Below are 22,938 nucleotides of genomic sequence, written 5' to 3'. Positions count from 1 at the left end.
AATATCAAATCCACGAGCTACGAGTAACCCATACAAAACTCCTCTTTACGTTTCTTTCCGCGAAGATGCGCGAAAGATTCGTGTCTTCATTGTGTGTATCTACCCTGGAAATAATAGGCCGCTCAACCAGCGGAGCTTGGTTAACCCCATTTACTTTTCATTCACGGAGCAATTGGCTTGTTCCTTTTGTCGAAAACAATCGTTTTCGTCGACGTACGTAGACCTGTATCGAAACTTTCCTTTAGGGGGCAGGAGTGGAGGGGGAGGGGGCACGACACGTCTCTGAATCCCGTTAGTGGAAAAAGACATCCTGGGATTGCCTGAATCGCGTACGATTATTCCTCTGGTTCGTGTTAAGATCTTGGCCGACTAGCGATCAAATCGATTGTAATCAGAACCCATCGAAAATCATCCCCGGATCTGACTGGGTGTATGGCAGTAACCGATGAATATTAACCAGCAAACAGCGCTGGCCAGAGTCTGCTGTTGGAATGAAGCGTAGCCAGAGCGTGGTGAGAGTGGACCACGTTGGAGTAGCGAGTGCCAGAGTAGGAGGGTACATATTCATGACGTTAACGAGCCTCCGTCGAACGTTTAATTCCGCCAACCGCCTGAGTTGGGTTAGGGTAACTCGCTCGGCAAACACGAGCCCTAACTAACCGTGCATCTCCCAGTCCTGTTCTCGCTCCAACCCGCTCTTACGCTCTCTCCGTCACTCACCTTCTGCTACCATTGTGCTCGTCATCTTTCGTCTCTTTCGCTCTCTTTTCGGTCCCTATACCCTATGGGTCCCCTATTTGTCTTTCGACACCGCGAAAGAACAACTCTAGCGACGATAGCAAGTGCGGTTGCGCCTGCTTGTGACGTTTATGAATGCAGGTATTGCGGAACTTCTGTTCGGACTGTTTAAGAGAGGTGTTTAATCGACGATTCAACTCAAATATTGGTCGGTGTGGAAAAAACTTCGGCCTTTCGATAATCAGACCACCGTTGGTTGCAAACGAGTTAACGATGTTTACAAATCCGCGACATTGACATAGTTGTTCCGTGTATAGTAAAGCTGACTCGATTACGTTTTAACGTAGATACGTATCCTAACGCAGCTGAGCGTTCTATAAACTTCTAGATAAAGCGCGATGAAATATAGGTGTATATTTAGCTTTAATTATAATCCAGTCTGGCGAAGGTACTTTTCATTACGAAAAAACAAAGAAGAAACAGAGGGTTTCGTAAAAAAAACTCGTGGAGTTAATGCGTTTTGCATCGATCAATCGCGTCTTGTTCTTGATAATGTAAGATAGCACAGCAGCAGGTAACTTAGGTAACACGAGAACTGGAAACGAGCACAAGAAACAGCACCAGCTTACGTACATTCCAGCGATCGGATATCTGGAACCCACCTTCTCCCAGGACGTCTTACTTATAATACCAGAGCCTGGACGAGTCTCGGGTTAACGTGTTACAGGAGTGACTTGCGACTTGGTAATTTCATCCCTGGCGTGGTGCCTCCTTCTCTTTCCTTTTTTTATTTTACGAGCCACTACCTCCGTTGCCATCGCCATCATCATCATCTTCGTGGTCCTACTTCGCCTCGGTCGCAGTCACCGTCATTCTGGCTATATCGTACCTGAGCGTTGCCTATACACGTATCAACCACATTTTGACTAACACACCGAGATCTTGAGCGAAGAGTCAGTCGTGTTTGCCTACAAACAATCCACTTCAACATAAGCTACGTCTCTTATAAGCATTTCCTCCCTCTCCTACGATCCTTCCACTTCGATCCTTCCCAACGTTGCGTCCTTGTCTACGACACAGTCGAAGCAAGTTAGCCGAACGTAGACGTCTTCGAACAAACGCATTTTCCCACGTGCAACAGTCCAATCTGTTCCGACGATCATCGAATTATCTTTCGATTATTAAATCACTGAATCTGAACAACTAAACCAGATTCTGGCCGAGACTATTTGTAGACGTTAAAGCAGAAGAACTTGGTGTATTTTGTGAGATAAGCATGGATCAGATCCCTTCGAAGGTAGCTAACCATACGATCAACTCATCCATTATTAGGGGCTCTTTACAGATTATACGTGTCATACTTCGATAAGCGTAGGCGCAACATCGTTCTGGACGAACTGTTTAATGCGGATCAGTGTATCCATGCAATGAGAGAGAGAGATCCACCGATACCCTCGAGATCCATTTTGACAGCTGGCCTTTTGTTTTACTCGATGGATGATGATGATGACCGAGAAGGTTTCTCGGACCACCGTCTCACCATCCCTTGTTAGAATATAATATGAGAAGACTTCGTCTAGATCTGGTGGGCGTCCGTAGGTGGTGTTAGTGGCGCCAAAGATAATCCTCGCGATAGTTTCCCCTCTTCTTTCCCTCACGTCAATCAGGATTGGATTCGGTTTAGAGCTCTCTATAGCTGAACCCGTCGTATCAGAGGTGCTCAAATGGAATCCGATAACTGTATAGTGAAATATCGATAGATCCAAGATTTTGCTCCTATCGTATTAAAAAATTCATCGGCCACTCGCGATCGCGCGTTATGTTCAGACGTATTACGTTCCTGTTGTTAAAAAGGAAAACAAATATTCACCAACCAACGTACACTCGCATGCGTGAAACACGTTACGAACGAACAAGAAAAAAGAAAAAAAGTTATCCGCGGTTAAACGAATCGTGCTATGGTTAGAACGAATATGTTCTCCGAGGAATTAACGTTTTGAAGTTCATCTTTTGCGAATTTCTCAATTTCATTACGCAGATAACACGCATATCAATGTCCAGTTCTGAAGAAACGGATGATTTACTTCTATACGTCGACTTACTACGATACAAGGAAATGGCGCAAACAACGATAAGTGCCAAAGTCAATTTAAAACATAACATTTGTAACATTATATTTCTCTATTTTCCAATCTATGGAGTCGATCGACGATGTGACTTCTACCATAAACGGTTCATATCCACATTCATACGCAAATAGCTACATTGTTCTTCAACTACTTTATCTATGAAAACGACAGTTTGTCGCAGAAACACGTTGCAGAGAGCATTCACTCCGATCATAGTTTTAAGTTAAATTAAAGGAATATGTTACGATAATATCGGTTATCCTTTAAGAAGGAGACTCGGCCGGTCTGCTTCGGAATCAACTTGCCCAGGTGCACTTGCACATCGAACTCACTTCCGCTGAGAAAACTCGTGTACTTACACGTTCCAACCAGTATGTATAGGGTCCGTTAAGGGGTACTTAATGGCTATTTAATTCCTAATCCAACCGTGGCTGCAGCTTCGCCGACGGCGCTACTTTCGCAATAATCTGGCTGCCGCCCGTTGCCGTCTTCCTCGAAAACAGAAATACGGCAAAGACGGTCTAATCCACCGCATCTGCGATTCATGAATCCCTCTGACTCTTCCACGCGTCGCACTTCTGCCGCCCTCCACCTCCGCCACCTCTTTTGCTACCTCCTCATTCACCAGCGACGCCGTGGTACTACTACTCCCTACCAGCTTACCCGGTTTACCCAATCGGCCGACGGGGCTCCCACTCTTCCACTTTGTAGAGAGCTACTTCCATATTTACATGGGAGGTAGTCGCAAAAGCGAAGTTAGTGTGGCTAAGCTGATTTAAGCATTCGTTATTATAATTCTTGGAGAAGCAACGGCGGCGCTTTCCAGTTTGAGCCGCGCTCAACTTCCAGCACCATCGCCACCAGGCGGAGGTGGGATTGCCGCTAAAAGGATGCCGCGCGCGTCTGCTACAGCGGTCGCCACCGCTCCGCGCTCTTTACCGCTTCATCAGGCTAGAATTCTAATTTATCCTATGAATTATCCGGCAGAAATAAACTTCAACGTTTCCCGTGATTACGTTCATTGTGACTCGTTGATTTCCCTTGTTTCCCTGCTGGTTTTCAGCCGCCGTGTCCGATGATATTGCCATGTCGTTAATTATCCCGTCGCGGAATAAAGTTTGTATCGCTTGGTATTTGAATTCTTTTTTTAACGCGCTTCAAGCACGCTGTTAGAGCTCGTTAAAATCTGGTCGGTTAAGAGAAATTAAATTGGCATTCGACGTTATAAAAATTGTATAATTGTAAATTTTCCAATGCGAAGGATCAAGCACGAAACTCGAACGTTCGAGTCGTAAGGTCGTTCGAAAACGATTCGTCTGCGAAGGTAGCCGCATCAAGTTTATCGGTGATGATTCTTTGATGAATTTCACCATTAGACGGTTTCGTATTAATTAGCAGCCGTAAAACACTTTTTCCTGTTTCTCTGTCTATCCCGTAAGCTTCTGTGGGTTCCATGCCGTGCGTTCGACGGTAATTAAGTTTTGGTGTTGCTAGCACGCGTAGTCGTAGCCTAGAGGTATCCATATCTCGGCCCGGTCGGTCTCCTAAGTTCAGAATCCATCGTGCACGATTAATTTCCCGGGGTCCCCTGGGCAAATTTCAGGCTGGTACGATCACTTGGTCCGTTCGTCTGTCCGTATTCTTAATTAATAACCGAGGCAGCTGCCCTGACGCTGACGTCATTAGCCTTTTTGCCTTTCTTCCTCTTATTCGTATCCCTTGTTTTTTAATTCCCGTTCCCGCTTATGAGATATCGCTAATATACATCACTAGCGCCACCAACGGTGTACCGTGGAAAGCCTTAATGAAGCCGTACACCGTCGTTCGGCCATGTTAAACCTAACCTCTAAGCCGACAATGAAACGACCTGACGAGATGATCGTGTGGCCAAGCCGAGAGATGAATGCAGCATGCACCGTGAAATTCGCTAAACAAATGTCGCTCGTTTATGACGCTTCGAACGCTATCGACATAGGTACCCGCGTTTCTCCTCTCTACGACTCTAAAAGAAACAACTCTCTTTCCCGACTACCTGCGTGCCAACGCGTGGCTCTCGAATCCAGCTGACTGTTAGCGGATGCACAGTAATGGCGATAATGATGATGGTGATAGAGGCTTTATGGGTCTTCAGAAAAACTGACGCTGGAGCATGTGTGGAAACGGATGAAGTATAGGCAAGCCTCTGTAGCGCTCGGTTAAGCCTGTTGACGCAGCCTCGCTTGACTGATTGCTGAGTCGAAGCGATCAATTCGAGTTATCGGTCCGTGGTACAGACGCGTTCATGGATTCGATAATTTTACGCCAAGCGGAAGATGTCTTGTAGCTAGGAATAAAAATCACGTTATAATCTATGTAGCAAAGTAAATGTTTGCCTTGCGTTCGTCGCGTCGACCACTGGTGGAATCAGGTTCTCTTGGTAATTGGTAGATTAGGCTCGCCAACGAACGGTAGTTATCGAACTTGTATAATACGACGAACTTTCTATATACGTGTATATAGTTCGTGGTTCGTTCGTCGTTTACCCGAATTCCAAGTGTTCGAGTCTCGAAGCAAACGTTAGCGAGCATCGAAAGAGATCGAGAGAGGCATCAACGGGTTGATGGTATCTACGACCTTCTCTCTGTTGAGAATTCTGTCGGTGTCGCGGTTCCTACAGAGGTTAGGCAAGCCGGGGACTCGATAACGAATGGCCGGTCGTTACGGTAAATGTCTTACTCGAGGCCCCGAACGACCGATGGAGACCACTGGGATAATGATATTATTACGGCCATCTTGATTCTCCTGGGCTACACTATCATCATACGTCACCCGTTGCGCGCGGACGCGTTGAATCCACGCCGTATTACGGGCATATATTTCCTGGCGTGTCCTGGCCCGAGCAGTTGCTTTTTGCCGCGCGGTTACAAAGTATGATGATCCTGCGGAGACGGGCCTGATGAAATCATCAGGACGCGCCAGATCGTCCGTGGCTCGAGTTAATATCGACTAGAGACGCCTGCCAGGACAAAACGTTCCGTTTCTTCGTGCGGAATGAGGCAATTTGCTCTGCCTCCACGGATGGTAAGGGAAAGAGAGGCGAGAGGCTTCGCGGTGAGAAGGACCTGCTGCTGCAACTTCCGCAATCATGAACCCTTTCGCTCCTCGGAATCGTTTGGATTCGTTTCACCGGTTCGGGAAGAGCGTTATAATTGATTACAGGATAACCTGGATGCTTCGAAGGACCGATTTATCGGGAAAGTTTATTTCTCAAGTGGATTTACATGTACACAGGAAATCGAGTGGCTGGCAGGATCATCGAGGTTGAGATTTATTCGCTCGGTTCGACGGTAAAATGAAATAAAGAAAAAGAAAAAAGAAAAAGAAAAAGGGAGAAAAAGGGGAGAAAAAGAAAGAAAAGCAACGACGTCTGACGGTTCTCGGAATCCATTAGAGAAACCATTCGCTGTTGGACGATTTTAAAAGCCGCAGTATTGCTTTAGTTGGCGTCGATATCGACGATAAAGATATACACGTATATTCTTCCCGGTAGGTGGAAAGGAATCGCGCGAGGATCGCATCGTTTAATCATCGTTTTAACAAGCCTCCGTGCTTGTCTTTCGTTCACGCGACCGAGTAATTTGGCAAAAAAAGAGATGGCCATTTTCCAAGAACAATTTCATTCCTTTTTGCAAGCCTGAAATTCAGAAATTAACCGGACACGTGCCGTTTCTGCTTCCTCGAACAGTTGCCGTATAATTATCCGCACGAAATGTATCTTTTAAGGACTTGGTTATGAACGCGTGTGCTGGTTCGCGTTCGTTCGCAAATGTGGGTCAGCCTGTTTGTCAATCAATCCTTAATATAGCCTGCCTCCCCTCTTGTCGTTTAGGTTGCAGTCAGTCGTGGCTTGCGTGCAGTTACGTTGATGAGAGTGAACGTCTGCCATTATTGAATTCTCCCGGATTTTAAGTGATTTAAAAGAGGAAGAAAAGAAATGCCAAACTATCTTCGAATGTCGCTCGAATTTCCTTGAAACCACGACACGTTGGATTTAAGCTCGTTATCGGTCGACGATCTTCCTCAGTCAGCGATAGGTCGCCCATCGATTTCGTTTTATAAACGTTCGAAACGAGGTGACCAACGACGTTTAACGCCAGGATAAGAACGAAAGAAGCGACAAATTAACCACAGACTGCGGCGGCTTGACCTCGTTGGCCGTCGTCGAAGTTAGAATACAACAGGGATACGACGAGAGAAACGAGGATAGAGAATGAGAAACGATAGAAAACCTCGAAGAAGAAGAGGGAGGCGGAGGTCCGCCAGTCCCAGCATCCTCTCTGATGAATTACTCCTCTGGCGATCAGTAGTTCCCAACTCTTCCTCCCTTCGATCGCTAGATATCGACAAGGAAAAATATTCGATTGGAAGTTACATTGGGAACCACTGGCAAATACTGATCCGGATAATAGGAGTCCTGAATCCTTCGAGGCAATGTTCCGCAGACTTCCTTGTGCCCGTACAATGTACAAATACAAAATGAAGAGTGTATATTTTACTCTGGAAATATTTACGCGCAATACCTGGTTTTATCCGTGTTCGATGCAACAAGAATCGAAATTATCTATTTACAGAAGAATTAGTTTTTAATATCAGGAAAATTTTTAAATTACGAATTCGTAATTACCCAATTTTGTCGATTTTGTTCGACCATGATGTATTTACGAATCGAAGCGGGAGATCAAAATTACCTCTATCTATGTAACAATTATTAATTACTTTTAATATCGTGCTTCGAACACTTGGAATTTTCCAGATTTTACATTATTTTGCTTTGGTTCGTATCCGTTATATCGACTGACGCAAAGAATCGAAACTATTTGTCTAAACAAGAATTATCATTATTCATCTTAAACTTGGAATCCTTCTTTTTTCAAATCGCCCGATCGATGCTCTCTAAAAGCCATAAATCAAGGTTAAAAATCACGTAGTGTCACTGATTAGAATCACGTCGAGGTTACTCTTTTCTCGTCGAATATACATCCTCTTGGACATGCTGTGCGTTTTTCACGCCGTTCAATGGTAGAGCGCACCGTGTAAAAACGGTCGACATTGTCGACGGCGACGTCGTCGACGTCCTCGAACAACGATGCCTCACAATGAAACATGAAACGTCGAGTCGGGCTCCTCGCTCCACCGGGGAGGAACTTACCGATTAACTCATCTATCAGAGGCATTGTTGCCCTCAATGAGAGGATACCGGTCGCGTTTATTATGGATATCGCGTTATTATACTAACCTACTCGCTTTTGTGCGGCGATATAAGTTTTCCGGTCGGTTGTTCGTCGACTGACCATAGGGGCAGCATCGGTGAACGTCACCGAGATCACTTGTAGATCCATCGAAGATACGTAGGAATTAATTATTCGATAATTGGACAATATTTTCTAAACACATTTACATTCTCAAAATAATTAGGTACACGCTTTATGGAATTTAAGGAAATTCGAGTAAAACCGGGATTTTCAAAGTAACGTTAATAAAGTTCTAATGTTAATAATGTTAATAGAGTAAAGGAGAAGTTGGAGAAGTTGTGGTTTATGAAAACGACCTCGTGGGTAATGTATTATATAATTTTGAAGAAAAGATAAAATGGGAAATAATAGTGATTTTAAACGTACTTATATATACCATTACACTTATATATATCATATAAACATAATTACGATTTCGTTGTATGATTTGATGAAAAATGGATATCATAGTTAATATACCATTTTTATGATTTATAGTAATAAAAATTCATCCAATTCATTAGACTTCCGATTAACGTCATCTTTATAAATCTTTATAAATCCACGCAGAACGAGTCAACGACATTTTCTCGCTATCTTACGACTGCCGTATTGTAATTCCTACGTAATTACGGGTAATTTCGTTGGAATTTGAAAATAAGTACAACTATTGCAATTAGATAACGTCTAAGATATTGTATAAAATTACGTGTGCAAAAACATATTACTCGATTATTATGATTAACCTAGCACTTGACCCATAAGCAATCGCATGATCGCCGGGAGATACGTACTTTCCCTTCGACGAAATAATCCGCTGGTACAGCGGCATTATTAAGAGACGAATCTTCGCTTACTGTTGAAAATTGCAGGCAATCGCGTGATTTAATCTGCAATCCGTATGACGAAAGTCGCGGTATCATTAAGAAGATTTTAATCACCGCCTATTAATGTCGCATTAAGAAATCAAGATTGATCGTCTGCTCGGGCTCGTTCAGCCTTCCGTAGATCTCTTTTTTCATACTCTATATTAGTATAACGCGGCCGAGATTGCTTCATCCGATGATACAAAACGTCTTTCTCTGTCTCGACGCGATGGAACGCGTTTGCACCGAGGGGATATAATAGTTTGAGGACTAATCGTCGTTAACACAACGAACGCTCGCTAGTAAGATTAATATAAACGACCACGCGATACAATAATAGCCGTGTAATAAAAGAATACTCGATCACTTTCACGGAACGTCCAGGCTTATACCAATAGAAATTAATTACGATCGCGATTATACGAGCCGCGAAGAAGCCACTTTACCATCGTACCGTACGATCAACTTTATACTTGCAAGAACAAAAGAAAGCGACGATATTCCGAATATTATTATTTCAAATTTACTTTCAATTATTTACCTGTAGATCGTTATTTTCTCTTACTATAATAATTATACGTAAAAACGAAATCGTTGTCTTCCGAGAATCTCGTAAAATCCGTCAGATCGGTATCAGTGTATCGCTACCAGATTATCCACGAAATTAAATTCTTCCTTTTGCTACCATTGTGCGTATATGCTAAGAAATTCGATTGTTCGCCATCAATGAGACCATTCTTACGAATGTTACCATTGGGCGATAGTTTCACGTTGAAGCGGTCGATAGACACAGCGAAACGAAGATTCGCAGTTTGCTCGTCTACCTTCTACCGCTGAATCTTGCCGTGTCGATCCTGGCCTGGGGATACCAACACCTCTTCAGCAGCGGTGAGAGATCAGATGTACATACACGCTTGCCGGATAAGTATCAAGTATACAGGTCGAGCAGATATAGTCGGCCAGTATCGACCGGGTAGCCAAGTTCAACAGCCAATCCTCGGCTGCGCGTTAAAACCACGCCCTTTATTTCGCGGTTGCATTAACCACATCTCGCTGTCTGTATTTAAGTCAACCCGGGGATACTTAAACTTTTTCGCCGCCGCGGAGGCAGGGGAAAAGGGTTAAAAAGCTGTCGACGTAGAAGCACAAGTCACGTACGTTGAATTAGGAATCCTTCTCTCGTCACGTTTCTTTTCTGCGATTTCGTTTGGATTGGCGATCGAACGGTTTCCTAGAGCAACGTCTCGCCTACCTCTTTATCTCTTACTCTTGCCACGAAGCCACGCGACGAAGGGAAACTTTGATTCTACCCTGCAACGAAGTAGATATTTTCACTTCCAATGAAATTAATGACGTTGCGCGGTAATTGTTCGTGGAAACGTACATACGTGTCGTTAACGAACGTTCCACGAGTACCGATAGCGGAAATACGTGCACAGAGAGAGAGAGAAAGAGAGAGAGAGAGAGAGAGGGAGGGAGTGGGGAGAGAGAGATGCTCAGCGTTTAATTGAATTCATTCGATCGTAACGAAGAGGAATAATTACGTTCGACGCGCCCGTATACTACTATTACAAGTCACCGAAGAAAGTGTCATTAAAAGCGACAGTAATCACGGTACGTGCCAGTTCTATCTGCCTTTGTAAGTTCGATTGGTTTTATTGCCGCGAGATCAACACGGAATTCGAAGAAATCGATGGTCCCCGATGTCTGTACCATTAACGTGCCAGATATGTTTGATGGAGCTTATTAAAAGAACCAGCTGTAGGTTAATCGAAGAGAGTTAAGCTGGCTGTATTTTTATCGCTGAAATATATTATCTTTGTACCGAATGTTTATTGAAACGAATATTAACACCGTTAAATGTGCACCGCGTCGATCGGTTACATGAAACGATCGCATTGCAAACGTACGTGCAAGACGTTATATTGTTTAAACGGTAATGCAATTGTGAATAATTTTACGTAATAATTAAAGCCACTTTGACACAACTTTATATTTTCCTCTCGGTATTTGGATTAATTTAAAGTTACTGTTCGCGGTATAAACACCTCATTAGTTAAGCGTTAACGTAATTAGAGACGTTTTTCATTCTGTTTTTCGAATGTATCCTATTGAAAGCGTCGAAGACTCATTTTATCCCGGCTGCACGAGTGGAAATTACACACGTTGCACCCTATGAGATAAATTTACCGCAATTTACTGCCATTAAAGCTCTCGTATTTATGTAAATGAGGAATTCGGTTCGGCTTGGTAGGAAAGGAAACGCGAAAGGGGGTAAGGGTGTATTGGTCTCACCCAGCTCCGTTAAGGATACCGGATGCTAAGATGGAAGGTGCGTCGATGTAACCAAGAGAGAAAGAGAGGGTGAGAGAGACGGAAGAAGGAACAGAAAGCTCTCGTTAATGAGCTTCCTCACCCTCAAAGCTTTGAAAGCCGGTTACACTCGTCTCACTCGATCTGCCGGAGCGAGAGAGTTGTTCAATTCAAAGCTTCCAGGAAATTATACGTCTGTTACCGTTCTATCTTGAAGCAAAGGCTCAAAACTCGTCTCTAATAACGGCAATAGCGTATTTTAATCTCGGTCCGAGGTAGTGCATTTGTCATTTTCCTGTCGTACAAAAGCTTCTCGCCTTAGAAGCTGGAATTTGCCTCGATGATTATTCGTTCAGCACGGTTTAACCACGGCGACACGTTGGATATCAGAACTTCCTTCTCGCTCGTCGGGAAGTGAACGTTTCGCGTCTATGTTTCTATATTTCCGTACTCGAAAGTATAAAATTATTTCCCTCGATGGAGAAACTTACCATCCAGCATCTGTCGTGCCGTTGAAAAGGATGCGTATTTTATAAAAGGAAAGGAGGAAGAAAAGTGTGTCTTTCACGTAACGTAGGTATCATAAACTACAGAAACATCGATTCGTATGAATTTATACGCTATTAGAGAGATTTTTATCTTGTACAAAGGAACAGCGCAAAGATGATACGTCGAAAAAGAGGAAAGACGATAATCCCAGGAAAAGCACTTGAAAAACTATCGAACTTTCAAGTATCTATAAATAATAAAATTAATATTACAAGTAATTGTTCTTACAAAATATATTTCTATGAGGTAGAAAACATAGAAAGAACCCGATGGGTTGCCATATAGTAACGATATCATTTTTAGGCCTTGCAATTTGTTACGGTGGAATGTCTATCGTAAATGTCTAATCTATGCGTATACGATAATCATTAACTGATCATTTTGTGAACATTGAACCGATGATAATCATAATTTGTCATTGTTTAACATTTATTATTCACCTATGTTACACAAAGCTAGGCAATGCTTGTAACAAACGTAAAAAGTGTGAAAAAGTCTTCTCGCCTGCGATATTTGTCGAAGAAAATGAGCGATAAAAACGTGTCTTACGCTTGACGTAAGTCGGTTTCACGGTATGCATCGTTGATAAACGACGTCGAAGTTTCCCAATACTTCGAACGTGTTACCTTTCTTGCCATCGTGTATCATGACACGAGCGCCTCGGTTTTCCACGATGCTTCCCTAAAAACGGGGTATTAGGAGAGCCATCTGGACAAGGCACTTCGATGCTGAAGTATTCCACGCGAACGGAGTTTCGACTTGGGTACGATGTCATCACGGCAATTTCTCGGGGGAATGGTTACTTACAGTGTTGGCTTAAACAACATACTTAACCGGGCTACTTAGTACTCACGGCCGCAGACGTACCCCTTGCAATAATAACATTTCACCCCCTTTAATCCGTAGCCTGCTGTTAGTCCTCGGCTAAGTATCTGGCCTTCTCTTACCCTCCATTCTCGTTCCATCGCTTTTCGAGCGAAATCAAAACACGGAAAAGCCGATACAGTTTTGCGTAATACCCTCGTCAGAAACTTCCTCGAAATGTTGTCGGTCCTGTTGCTGAAGGGGGCAAAAGATCGTGCCTCGAGAGAAAAAAGGAAACTACGACGACGAACGGTTGTTTTATGTACAAACTGCAAACTACGATGAAAGTCTAATTAATTGGCCAATGTTATCGTCGCTCGTAAATATTAAGGGATGAGATTTTTTATTTTTGCCAACCAGGGGATTTTTATACCGTTATTTCGTATCGAAGCGATCGTTGTATGTTACTTGTGTTATTTGTAATTGTTTGTGGAGCTGAATTCTGTTCATTGATCTTTGGAGAACCTCGCGTATTGGTACTTCGCGCGTATGACTGAAAGATAAGATAGCGTATATAGCAGGCGAGATACGGATTCCACGTAAGTTCTATAGAGTTAGAAGCTACCCCATCGAACATAATACAGCATAAACTCCAGAGTGGTAAGCAGCTTAGTACCTCGCAGGGGCAGTAGTGACGCCTGACGTATCCATATATGTTGCAGATACGTGACAGCTTGGACGTAGATGTACCGAGAATTTTCTTCTTACCTCGAACATATGTAGATATACGTATTTCCACACCTAATTATGCTTTGTGAAATGAAACGCGCACTTTTAAATTTCTGTTGCATTCGAGCCACGCGGCAGCTAATCCGATAAACCTCATCAAGATGTAAATCATTTAATTAAAAAAAAAAAAAAAAAATACTAAACGTTATTCTATTACGTGAAAGAAATTAAGGAATTAGAGTTATCTGAAATTAGGTTGATTTTAGATCATCGGAAATTGATAAAATTAGTTGATAAATTTGGGGAAGTGCGAGGAAACGAAATTGATCAGCTTGGCTTTTGAGTGTCTCACTTATTATCTCTTGGATTTATCGAATCGTTTACTGAAACATCGATCAAAATTCATTATTGTTCGATAAGAACGGTGTTTGTCACGATACAATAATCTATCGAGGAAGGAAAATATTTTCAGCCAGTTGTTCCAGTTAGCTAAATATTTTGTTTTTCCCATGAAGTTGTCGCAGGCCTGGCCGAAGGGGCCAGAGGTGACGCGTGACACACCCCCATTGAAATCCTATGCACGGGATATACTTAAATTAAATGGGCGCCGGTGTCGCATTATGGTCCAAAATGGCAAGTTATATCTAACCTCTCATTAACCCCGTGTGAACTCGGATACGATACGAGACCCCCGATGAAAGTCGACACGCCGATTTTCGAATTTGTAATTTGCAATGGGGCAGTTTATTATGGGTTGTAGCAGGTCATGCGAGACGCTTTAATCGACCAGGGGTATATTTGTCCATCATCGGGATAGCTGAAAAGATTTCAGAAAAAGTATCCAGAAAAAAATGTTTGATCGTAGACATTTCAGGGTGAGAATAAAACTCTATATAATAGAATTACACCCTGATATACGTTCTTTCTTGCTTACGACGTTTCTATGCGGCATTTCTTTAAACACATTCGTGTCCACGTGTTTAGTTCTCATGGAAGTTTCAAAGATGCATTTAGTATAATTTACTATTTTATTTTGGTTTATACGTAATCGTTATTTCTAACCCGCACGATCAATTTTACTTCTACGATCACTTTTACTAATTAATAGAAACCATATGTCTTAATTTAATCAAATCTTAAAACATACAACACGTGTATACACCGTCACATGCATCATGTTACGTATGTCTTACATCTGACCTACGTGTCTTTTTCTAGTTGAATCCGTAGTCGGTTACCATACGTAAGTCTAAGGTACGACCGTATCTTATTATCACGCATGGAAACATCGTTCGCGTCTTTCGAACTTGTAACTTTTACAAAGACGAAGAAATGAAAATGCGATTTGCCGCATTGTGGATCGTTCCGCGTCACCGTTCGTGATGCTCCATTATTCCTTGTTGCGATCTCTCCAGCACAATACCGATTTCTCTCGGCGAGTATCGCGGCTTTTCCCCTCTTCCTTTCGAGTTCCGATCGCACCCTTAAGCAGCCAAGAGTCCATGATCTCGCTGACACTGCCGGAAGGGCAGATCGAAAATATAGAACGTGTGCACGAGCGAGCGAAGAGGAGGGGAGGAAACAGGGATCCGGGAGTGAGAAAGATCCGTAAAGCCTGAAAAACTTCTTACCGCAACAATGGCGAGCAGCGATTTTAAAAAGATTCAACGAAGATTTACCATCACTTTCACACCTCTCCATGGCACCCCAATGTCTGCCTAAGACCTACAACAAATACCTGGTGGGCATCGTAATCTCACTAAGGCCTCCCATAGTGGGGACCCTGTGGGCCCCCATTATGGTTTTCGCGGCATTGTCACGTCGTCGAATCTGTCTACAAATAACCACTAGAGAAATAGTTACTCTCTGTCGATACTCTTCCGTTGATCTCGCTTCATCCTCCTCTCCTCGATCACCACGAACGTCAGCCATCTCTGTTTCTCTTTTTCCTCTGTCGACGCTTCTCCCCGCTTCTCTCCTCGCCCTCCCGCTCATTCCGGGTCTCCCCCATTCAGAGTGGACTACATTATTTTGTTGCAAGGCCCAGACCACACCGTATTATCCTAACATCTAAATCCGGACAGCTGGATGTCTATCAGAGTCTCTCAACTAGAGCGCCTCTCCTACTTAATAGATTACGCTCCCTAGTTTTATCCATTTGAATGCCGATAGAGAGACAAGGAGCCGGAGACTCGATCGTATCGATAACGATCACCGAAGGAGATTTTTACGCGAACGTTTTGTTACCACGGTGGCTTGAAGAGCAAATGTTCGGATGGCAAGGCATCGAAACGTGGTCATTTTTTTATTTGCGCGTAGCATTCGTAAATTGATCTCTTTGTTGAAATTTGCATCTTCGCGGTGGCTCGTGTATACTCGACAATGACTCGATTAAACGTTATATGCTATTTAGGATAATTGAGCGACGGATCGTGAAATTATTATTAAGATTGAAAAATGCGTATATTATACAAAGATATGTGAAATATCCAAAGTGCTCGTCAAAGTATTTACGGTGTATAACAGATCTGCGTTTCCTCAGTTACGTCGATGAAAAAATAAATTTTCACGAACATTCGCGATATTAGCGATTAATAACTCGCATAATAACAGCGCGAAAATCCGTGTTTCATGTTAAAATATTTTTCAATTCTTCAACAAAGTATAAAAAGGAGAAACAATAAGCGTGAACTCTCGAATATCTGTTTACATCAAGTTCCAAAATTAAATTATACTCGACCCTCCACGGTTACCTGGGATTGAGAACCACTTTCTAATGAATGTGCCAGAGGTGTCAGAGCAGCAACTGTCAAAACACGACCGGCAAGACGACCGTGCCATCCAGTGTGCAACAAAGATCAACGTAGAAATGGAAGAGAGCGAACGAGAACGGCCCTTTTCACGTCATATTGGGTATGTAGCTTGAAAACGGTACACGGAACCGATGCGTATCGATAATCGCGACATTCATCCTTTCATTTCTCCGCCACGAAATTCTTTTCGCGTATCCGATACGTGGCGACGCGACGTTGAAACGAGGCATTGTTCGGGTTGCGCGTGTTTGTTGCACAACGGTTGCCCGCCTTCCGCTCGTTGAATTGCAGACGATGCTTATCGGGAAGACCAGGACGGATGTTTTTAAAAGAACGAGCAGAAACCAGAAATTAATAACTCGTCATCATTTAACGCTTAGCTCGTCGTACCATCGAGAATAAACATTCCTCGTGAAGTTATTACGATATAAATTCTCCGTTCATTGTCATGATACGGGTAATTCGTCTTCGATCGAATCAATGCAACGACGTTCGTATAAATATCTAAACGAGTTACTTTACAAATTACACATTGTTCTTTGATGTTCTAATTCGATTCGTAAACGTTTACAAACTCGTATTCGTTGCATCGTTACGAGAAGTTTTCCATTTTCTGTTACGATACGAGTAATCCATCTTCGATTAAATCAATACAACGACGCTCATAGGAATACTACAATAAGCTACTAGATACTCGACAATATCGCTATATCGTCTATCGATAAGTTATTTCGATTTATACGTTTCATAGGTATTGCTCGTATCTTGGTCGGAGTACAAGTTGTCCAGTTTCAATCGCGATACGCGTGATTCATTTTTCATCGATTCAACGCAATATCGTTCGCCATAAACACCAAAACAAATTGCCGCGCGAATAGCACTGGCGCGTTCTTCGACGAATTTTAATTTAACTTGTAACCATTTGCAAGCGTTGTGTCGACATCGATCGTTCATCGATTATCTGGCCGGTGATCAGGCCGTTACGCGGCGATTAGCTCTCTCGAAGCCCGGCTCTAAACACATTTCGCTCAATGACCAGTTTCAATTACGGCAACTTCATCGAAGTAATTTAACAACTCGCCGGTGAAACGCGCCAGCCGCGGAGAATATCTCTCCATTCCCGGGCAGCCTCTAACGACTCCATCTTCCATCGAGGAATCCACCCAGCTGTCGAGAACTTTCGCCAACCGGTGCGACAGAGAGAGACAGAGCCTCGTCTGGTGCGTATACATCGAATGAAGGAACGCAATGCGAACGGCGAACCGCAAGGGCGACAGACAGAGAAAGACGAAGATAGAACGTACGATACGACGGTGAGAGGAAAAGCGACGTATAAAGTAGACGCGTGGAGAGTGGAAGGGTGAAAGAGAAATATATAATAGAGAGGGAAAGAGGAAGTGGTCGCATGTGGAAGCATCAGCAGGCAGCAGGGTGGAGTCGGCGACGAGAACGGTTAGGCGTGCGCTCTGGGCATATCGGCTTTTTGGAGAGTCTTGGTCGATGTTCCTGGTTCCTGGTTAACCCGCGGGATCGGTTACAAGGCAACCCAGCCAGCCGATTGGTCCATTTTGTCAGCGACACCCGCCCACGCCACGTTATCGCGCAACTACTCTCTTCCTCTCTGTCGCTTGCCTTCGTTCACCCTATTTTTCTCCCTTCCACTTTACTCCATCGCGTATCCCCTTGCTCTCTTTCGCTAACTGCAGTCCGTGTCGATAACCTTCCTACGCCTCGTCTCCGTTCTCTTTTCATCTCTGCCTCTTCACGCGCTCCTTTTCGTGCTTACGTTTTCCATGATTCGCCTTTCTTCTCTCTTTTTCTCCTATCCCTTCGCCGTTATCCCTTCGCCAACCATCGACTCGCTCCTATTGACCTTCGACGAGAAGAGAAAGATTCGCGTGTTTCGAACGCGATCTCTTCTTCCGTTGACTTGGTCGGGTTTGTTAACAGGGAGTCGAGTGACTGTGCGAATTTCGTTGGTTACTATAGCCGTGGGTAAGAAGAGGAGACCTTGCGAGCCGTTTAAATTGTGGGAAGGACGCGGCCACCTGAATCGCCTCGCTCTTTCTCGCCTTCGAGTTATTGTAATCGTTTTAGCCGCGTTGCTTGGTATTGCTCGTATGCGCGTACCCACACCTAGAATTTGCCAGGAGCGTCGATCAAAGGCTAGGTGTGAATTAGCCTGGCTCGCGGAAATAACGATATTAATAGATACAATTGGCAGGAGAAAATTGGCCGACGAGCGAGCACGCGAAACGCGAATGTTAATTGCGCGGGGCAAACCGTGTTGATTTCAACGGGTAAATTTTGGTTGATGTTGGGAAATTTTGACGAGCCAGGCGAATTTTGGCAGATGGATACCTGGCTGGGTACGGTATCGAGTTCCATGGATGGAGATTGGGTGTTGTGATCGATTCAGGAACAAACGATGAATTCAACACTCACAGTATAGTTTTGTTGTAATATCATAATAATCTGTTAATATATTTTCGCGTGAATGTATGTACAGGCGCAAATAATAATATTAATAATAATATTAATAATATTAATAATAATAATGAATCATCTTCTTCTCATATATTTATATATGTATAGTTTCGTGTTAATATTCTTTACGTAAGGTACTTATGTATACGTGGGCTGTAGTATGTTCATATTTATAAGAGGGAGAAAGGGCTGATTATACAAGAAATTCTGCTAACGTGTGTCGTATTTATGTGTATATCTACAAAGAGAGAGAAGGAAATGCGAACCGACGTATGTTCGCGCTATTTCTTCTTCTTCTTTCTCTTCTTCTTTGTCTTCTCCTTCTTCTTCTTTTTCTTCTGCTTCGTTTTCTTTCTCTTCTTTATCGTTTACCAGACTCGACTTGATCGATCGATCGTCTTTGTCTCTTGACAATCGTGATCGAGCCGCGTGTTACTCCGAGAGTAAACGATTCCTTTAACGAGCGTACCGATTAAGGAAATTTACAAATCTCTAATCTCTACCTAAGCTAAAGGGGGGGGGCGTTTTGCGAAATACCTTAAATTATATCAACCGGTGTTCAAATTATTTATCTCCGATAGACTGTTTCTTTATGTTTATGTATATCGATTTGTGCCGACAACAAACGACACCGTATCGCTTCGATCCACTAGAAACGGTGTTTGAATCGCGATACATAAAATCGTATCTGAATTTGATCGATGGTTAGCATGAACGATTTCCAGATTTTGTTTGTTCATTATTATTTTTTAACAAGAAAAAAAAAAAAGAAAACCAAAAACTATTTCGATACGAGACTTTGATGTTGTAAATAGATAAAAAGGCTCACTTATAATAGTCACGTACAATTTTATAGAGCGAACAACGCGTTATTTTCGAAGCTCGGCCTCAGTCTACGTTTAGGCCGTTCATAGTTCTACGATCTCGGGTTAGTGTCCTTTCTTATTTGAAATAGCTTAAGATTTGAAACAGATTCATGTTAAATTTTCACGTTCAACGTAGCTGACCAACGCATTTGAAACAACGAGTAACAGTTTTCCGGGAGATTCTTACGTTCAAACAGTGTCCTTCTTTTTTAACGGGGGTATCGCTATGTACATTCTACAAAACAGGGGAAAAAAAACAAATAAAAAAATATATCGTTACACGAAATTTGTTATTCTCAAAAACGGATCGATTTCGCGTTCCATTTTCATTCAACGAAAAAATGTGTCGTCCAAAGTGTGATCTCGTTATTTACATGCGATCATCGTTCGCATCTGCTTCGGATAATTGCACACGTCCGCTTCTGCCATCTACCGACGCCTCGTCCATTGGAACATTCGGGTTGCTTTATGTTATCATAGTGCAACATACAGTTACAAATTCTACATCGTCAGCCGTATTGCAAAATGTTTACCTTGTCTTACTACTTGGTAACGAACACTTTTAACGTAAATTTCAACAACAACATCTTCGTCCAAGTAAGCTTTTCTATTTTTGTCGACTTTTCCTCGATATTCGTCTTTTTAATAATTATTTCGTAGATTCCTAGAGCTCGAAAATCTTCGTGTTCGCTTTACTCCTTTCATAAAACCTCGAAACGTTTGTCGAGAAATTGACTCTCGTCGCTAGCTACGATTTTTCTCGATACAATGGATCGATCGTGTTCATTCCCCCTTGAAATGACATTTCCCAATTCGTCGTATCACGCTGGCGAGAAAGGTCTGTGGATCTGCGGTGGTTTCGGATTCAGTGGAGGTGGTGTCGCCACCCTTATCAATCCCTGGCCTTGAGACTGACCCTGGGGAGTCTGTTGACTGGCCGTTGGACTACCCCGCGAGGAAGGCGTGTGAGGGCTCGGAACTGCGACCCTTAACGGACCCGTCACAGACAAGTTCGTCGCCATTAATGGCGGGCTGTGAGCTTCCGATAGGCTGTCTGACAGGCGCGAAATTCCACCATCGGAGAGACGCGAGCCTTCCGATATCCTCGACATTCCTTCCGGTAGCTGATGCTGTATTTGCGGATGATGGAGCAAACTGTCGTGTGGGTGCAACCTCGGCGGTGGTAGACCCAGTGGATCCGGTAGTCTGAAATTGAAAAGTGTAGTTCCAGATCAATATTTTCTTAGAAAAAATATTTTCTTCGTGGCTTTCGAAGGAATTCCTTTCATCGACGTTAGTTTTATTAAGCTCGTGCGCTGATCGTCGTGGTCGTCGTTGACGACGCATATTGCATTGAATCTTTCAGAATGATTACAGTAAGTTGACATATTTGTCGATTATTCAAGGATTGGTAATTTGTATGGCGATATAATACTTTAGAAAAATCGTATATCGTATTGTACTCCGAGTTTATCGAAACATCTCGATCAACATGCATCGAGCATTAAGCTCCTTCGGCATGTAATTCGCAAACGGCGAGGAAACTCGCAAATACAGATACCGTCTGTTAACAGGGTCGTTCCTTAAATATACAGCAAGCTCTACAGTCACGGAATACAAATTTTATATGATAAATCACTGTTATCGAACCAATTGATTAGTTGTCAGAGACGTTATTTTGTCCAGCGATAAGACATTGTCGATTCGAATAACGAGTTAATCTACAAACACCTCCTGTTAACAGATCAAAGAAAAGACTTTTACAAAAGATCCTGCCGATCGATCCAATGGATAAAACGCGAGAGGATTTTGAAACGTTTAGTTTTGAATTTTTGAGATTCATCGAACGCGGATTAATCGGAGAGCGCGCGATTAAGAATAGGTTTTTAAAAGCTACTCGCCTCGACCCAAGATCACCTCTCGGTCCCACAGCTTGGAACGGGCTCGTTTCCGTCAGCCTGAAGATTCCACCGCCAGAGATGTTCGGATGATTGTGTTGCGGGCTGTGCGGTCCAAATCGGAAACCCGCCGGCGGGAATTTGAAGGCCGTCGCGTGGTTGAATCGAAACTGCGATTGCGAAGGATCGAAGCGGAAATTTAAGGATGGTGGAGGTAGAGGACCTAGAGGCCCGAGAGGAACAGGAGATGGTTGATGAGTTGGCGGAGGTGAGGAACTCGGCGACGCAGGCGACGTTCCACCAAGCGAGATGTCGGAATCCTCTGAATCGCTGGCTCCTGGTCCAGGACTCAGAGTGCGTCGTGTACCTCCGTTTCCTGTACCAGATTGCTGCTGCATTCTGAAACACAACATGGTTGAAACACAGAACGTGTTTTCGCGTTCATAAAACTTACGTTAATTGTAGTCGAAACATGGACTTGATTGATTCGATTGTGGAGGATTGGTCGAGGATAGATATAACGTGAAATAACGAGAGCGAGAGATTGCTGTCGCAATCCGTCAATTATATTTCGAACAAATAAATAAATTAATGTACAGACGTATACGCGAGTCGTTAGTACGAAATATAAATCGCAGAATAAAATCGCGGAATAAATATTCGTTAATGCTCGTCGCGTAGCTCGGTAAATACTCGTGAGATTCTCGGAAATACTCTGTAGATACTGTACGATACTGTACGATGCTGTTCGATACTGTACGATACTGTACGATGCTGTTCGATACTGTACGATACTGTACGATGCTGTTCGATACTGTACGATACTGTATGATGCTGTTCGATACTGTACGATACTGTACGATGCTGTTCGATACTGTACGATACTGTACGATGCTGTTCGATACTGTACGATACTGTACGATGCTGTTCGATACTGTACGATACTGTACGATACTGTACGATGCTGTTCGATACTGTACGATGCTGTTCGATACTGTACGATGCTGTTCGATACTGTACGATGCTGTTCGATACTGTACGATGCTGTTCGATACTCTGTCGCTCGCGATCGCGTCCGTTTATTTATGCTGGTCGAGGGAGAGTCGGAAAATTCAAATTCGTCTTCATTCGACGGTTGCATATAGCGGCTACATTGTTTTGCCCGGAGTCTGTTTATCATTACATTTCTGCGTCAAGGCTGAGTCAATGTCCTGAGGCAAAACAACAGCATGAGTCGCTCTCGACTCGCGTCGTCCTTTGACTCCTGTGCCGCTACAGAGTCTTCCAAAAATGTATTTTTACTTTCTCCTACGTTCTCTGTTACGATGTATTTCATATCCATACTAGATTCAGGTAATGTTAATAGCTTGCCTTAATTTAGCAAAATCAAGCATCCTATCCGTATACGTACACTTTTTAATTCCTTGTCGTACGAATTTGAACGAGCGTCAAATATTTCGACCATGTCGAAACATT

The 22,938-nt window shown here is 43.2% G+C and overlaps 2 protein-coding genes across 2 annotated transcripts in view; both read right to left on the bottom strand.

The window, feature by feature from the left end:
- The window catches only part of LOC138180898 (epoxide hydrolase 4), a 72,492-nt gene that overhangs the window by 41,157 nt on the left and 8,397 nt on the right, over positions 1–22,938 (bottom strand). The gene's annotated exons all lie outside the window — the stretch shown is intronic.
- The window catches only part of Optix (optix), a 53,820-nt gene continuing 49,550 nt past the window's right edge, over positions 18,669–22,938 (bottom strand). Inside the window, exons 2-3 of the mRNA XM_069115231.1 lie at positions 21,445–21,861; positions 18,669–20,785 (exon numbers count right to left, since the gene is read on the bottom strand). Of these exons, the coding sequence (XP_068971332.1) occupies positions 20,386–20,785; positions 21,445–21,861 (817 nt within the window). The 3' untranslated portion in view covers positions 18,669–20,385. The remainder of the gene's footprint in view (positions 20,786–21,444; positions 21,862–22,938) is intronic.

Source organism: Bombus flavifrons, chromosome 6 (assembly GCF_040668555.2).
Source record: "Bombus flavifrons isolate JBK064 chromosome 6, iyBomFlav1_principal, whole genome shotgun sequence".
Taxonomy (NCBI): Eukaryota; Metazoa; Arthropoda; class Insecta; order Hymenoptera; family Apidae; genus Bombus; species Bombus flavifrons.
This window is presented reverse-complemented; position numbering and strand designations above follow the sequence as displayed.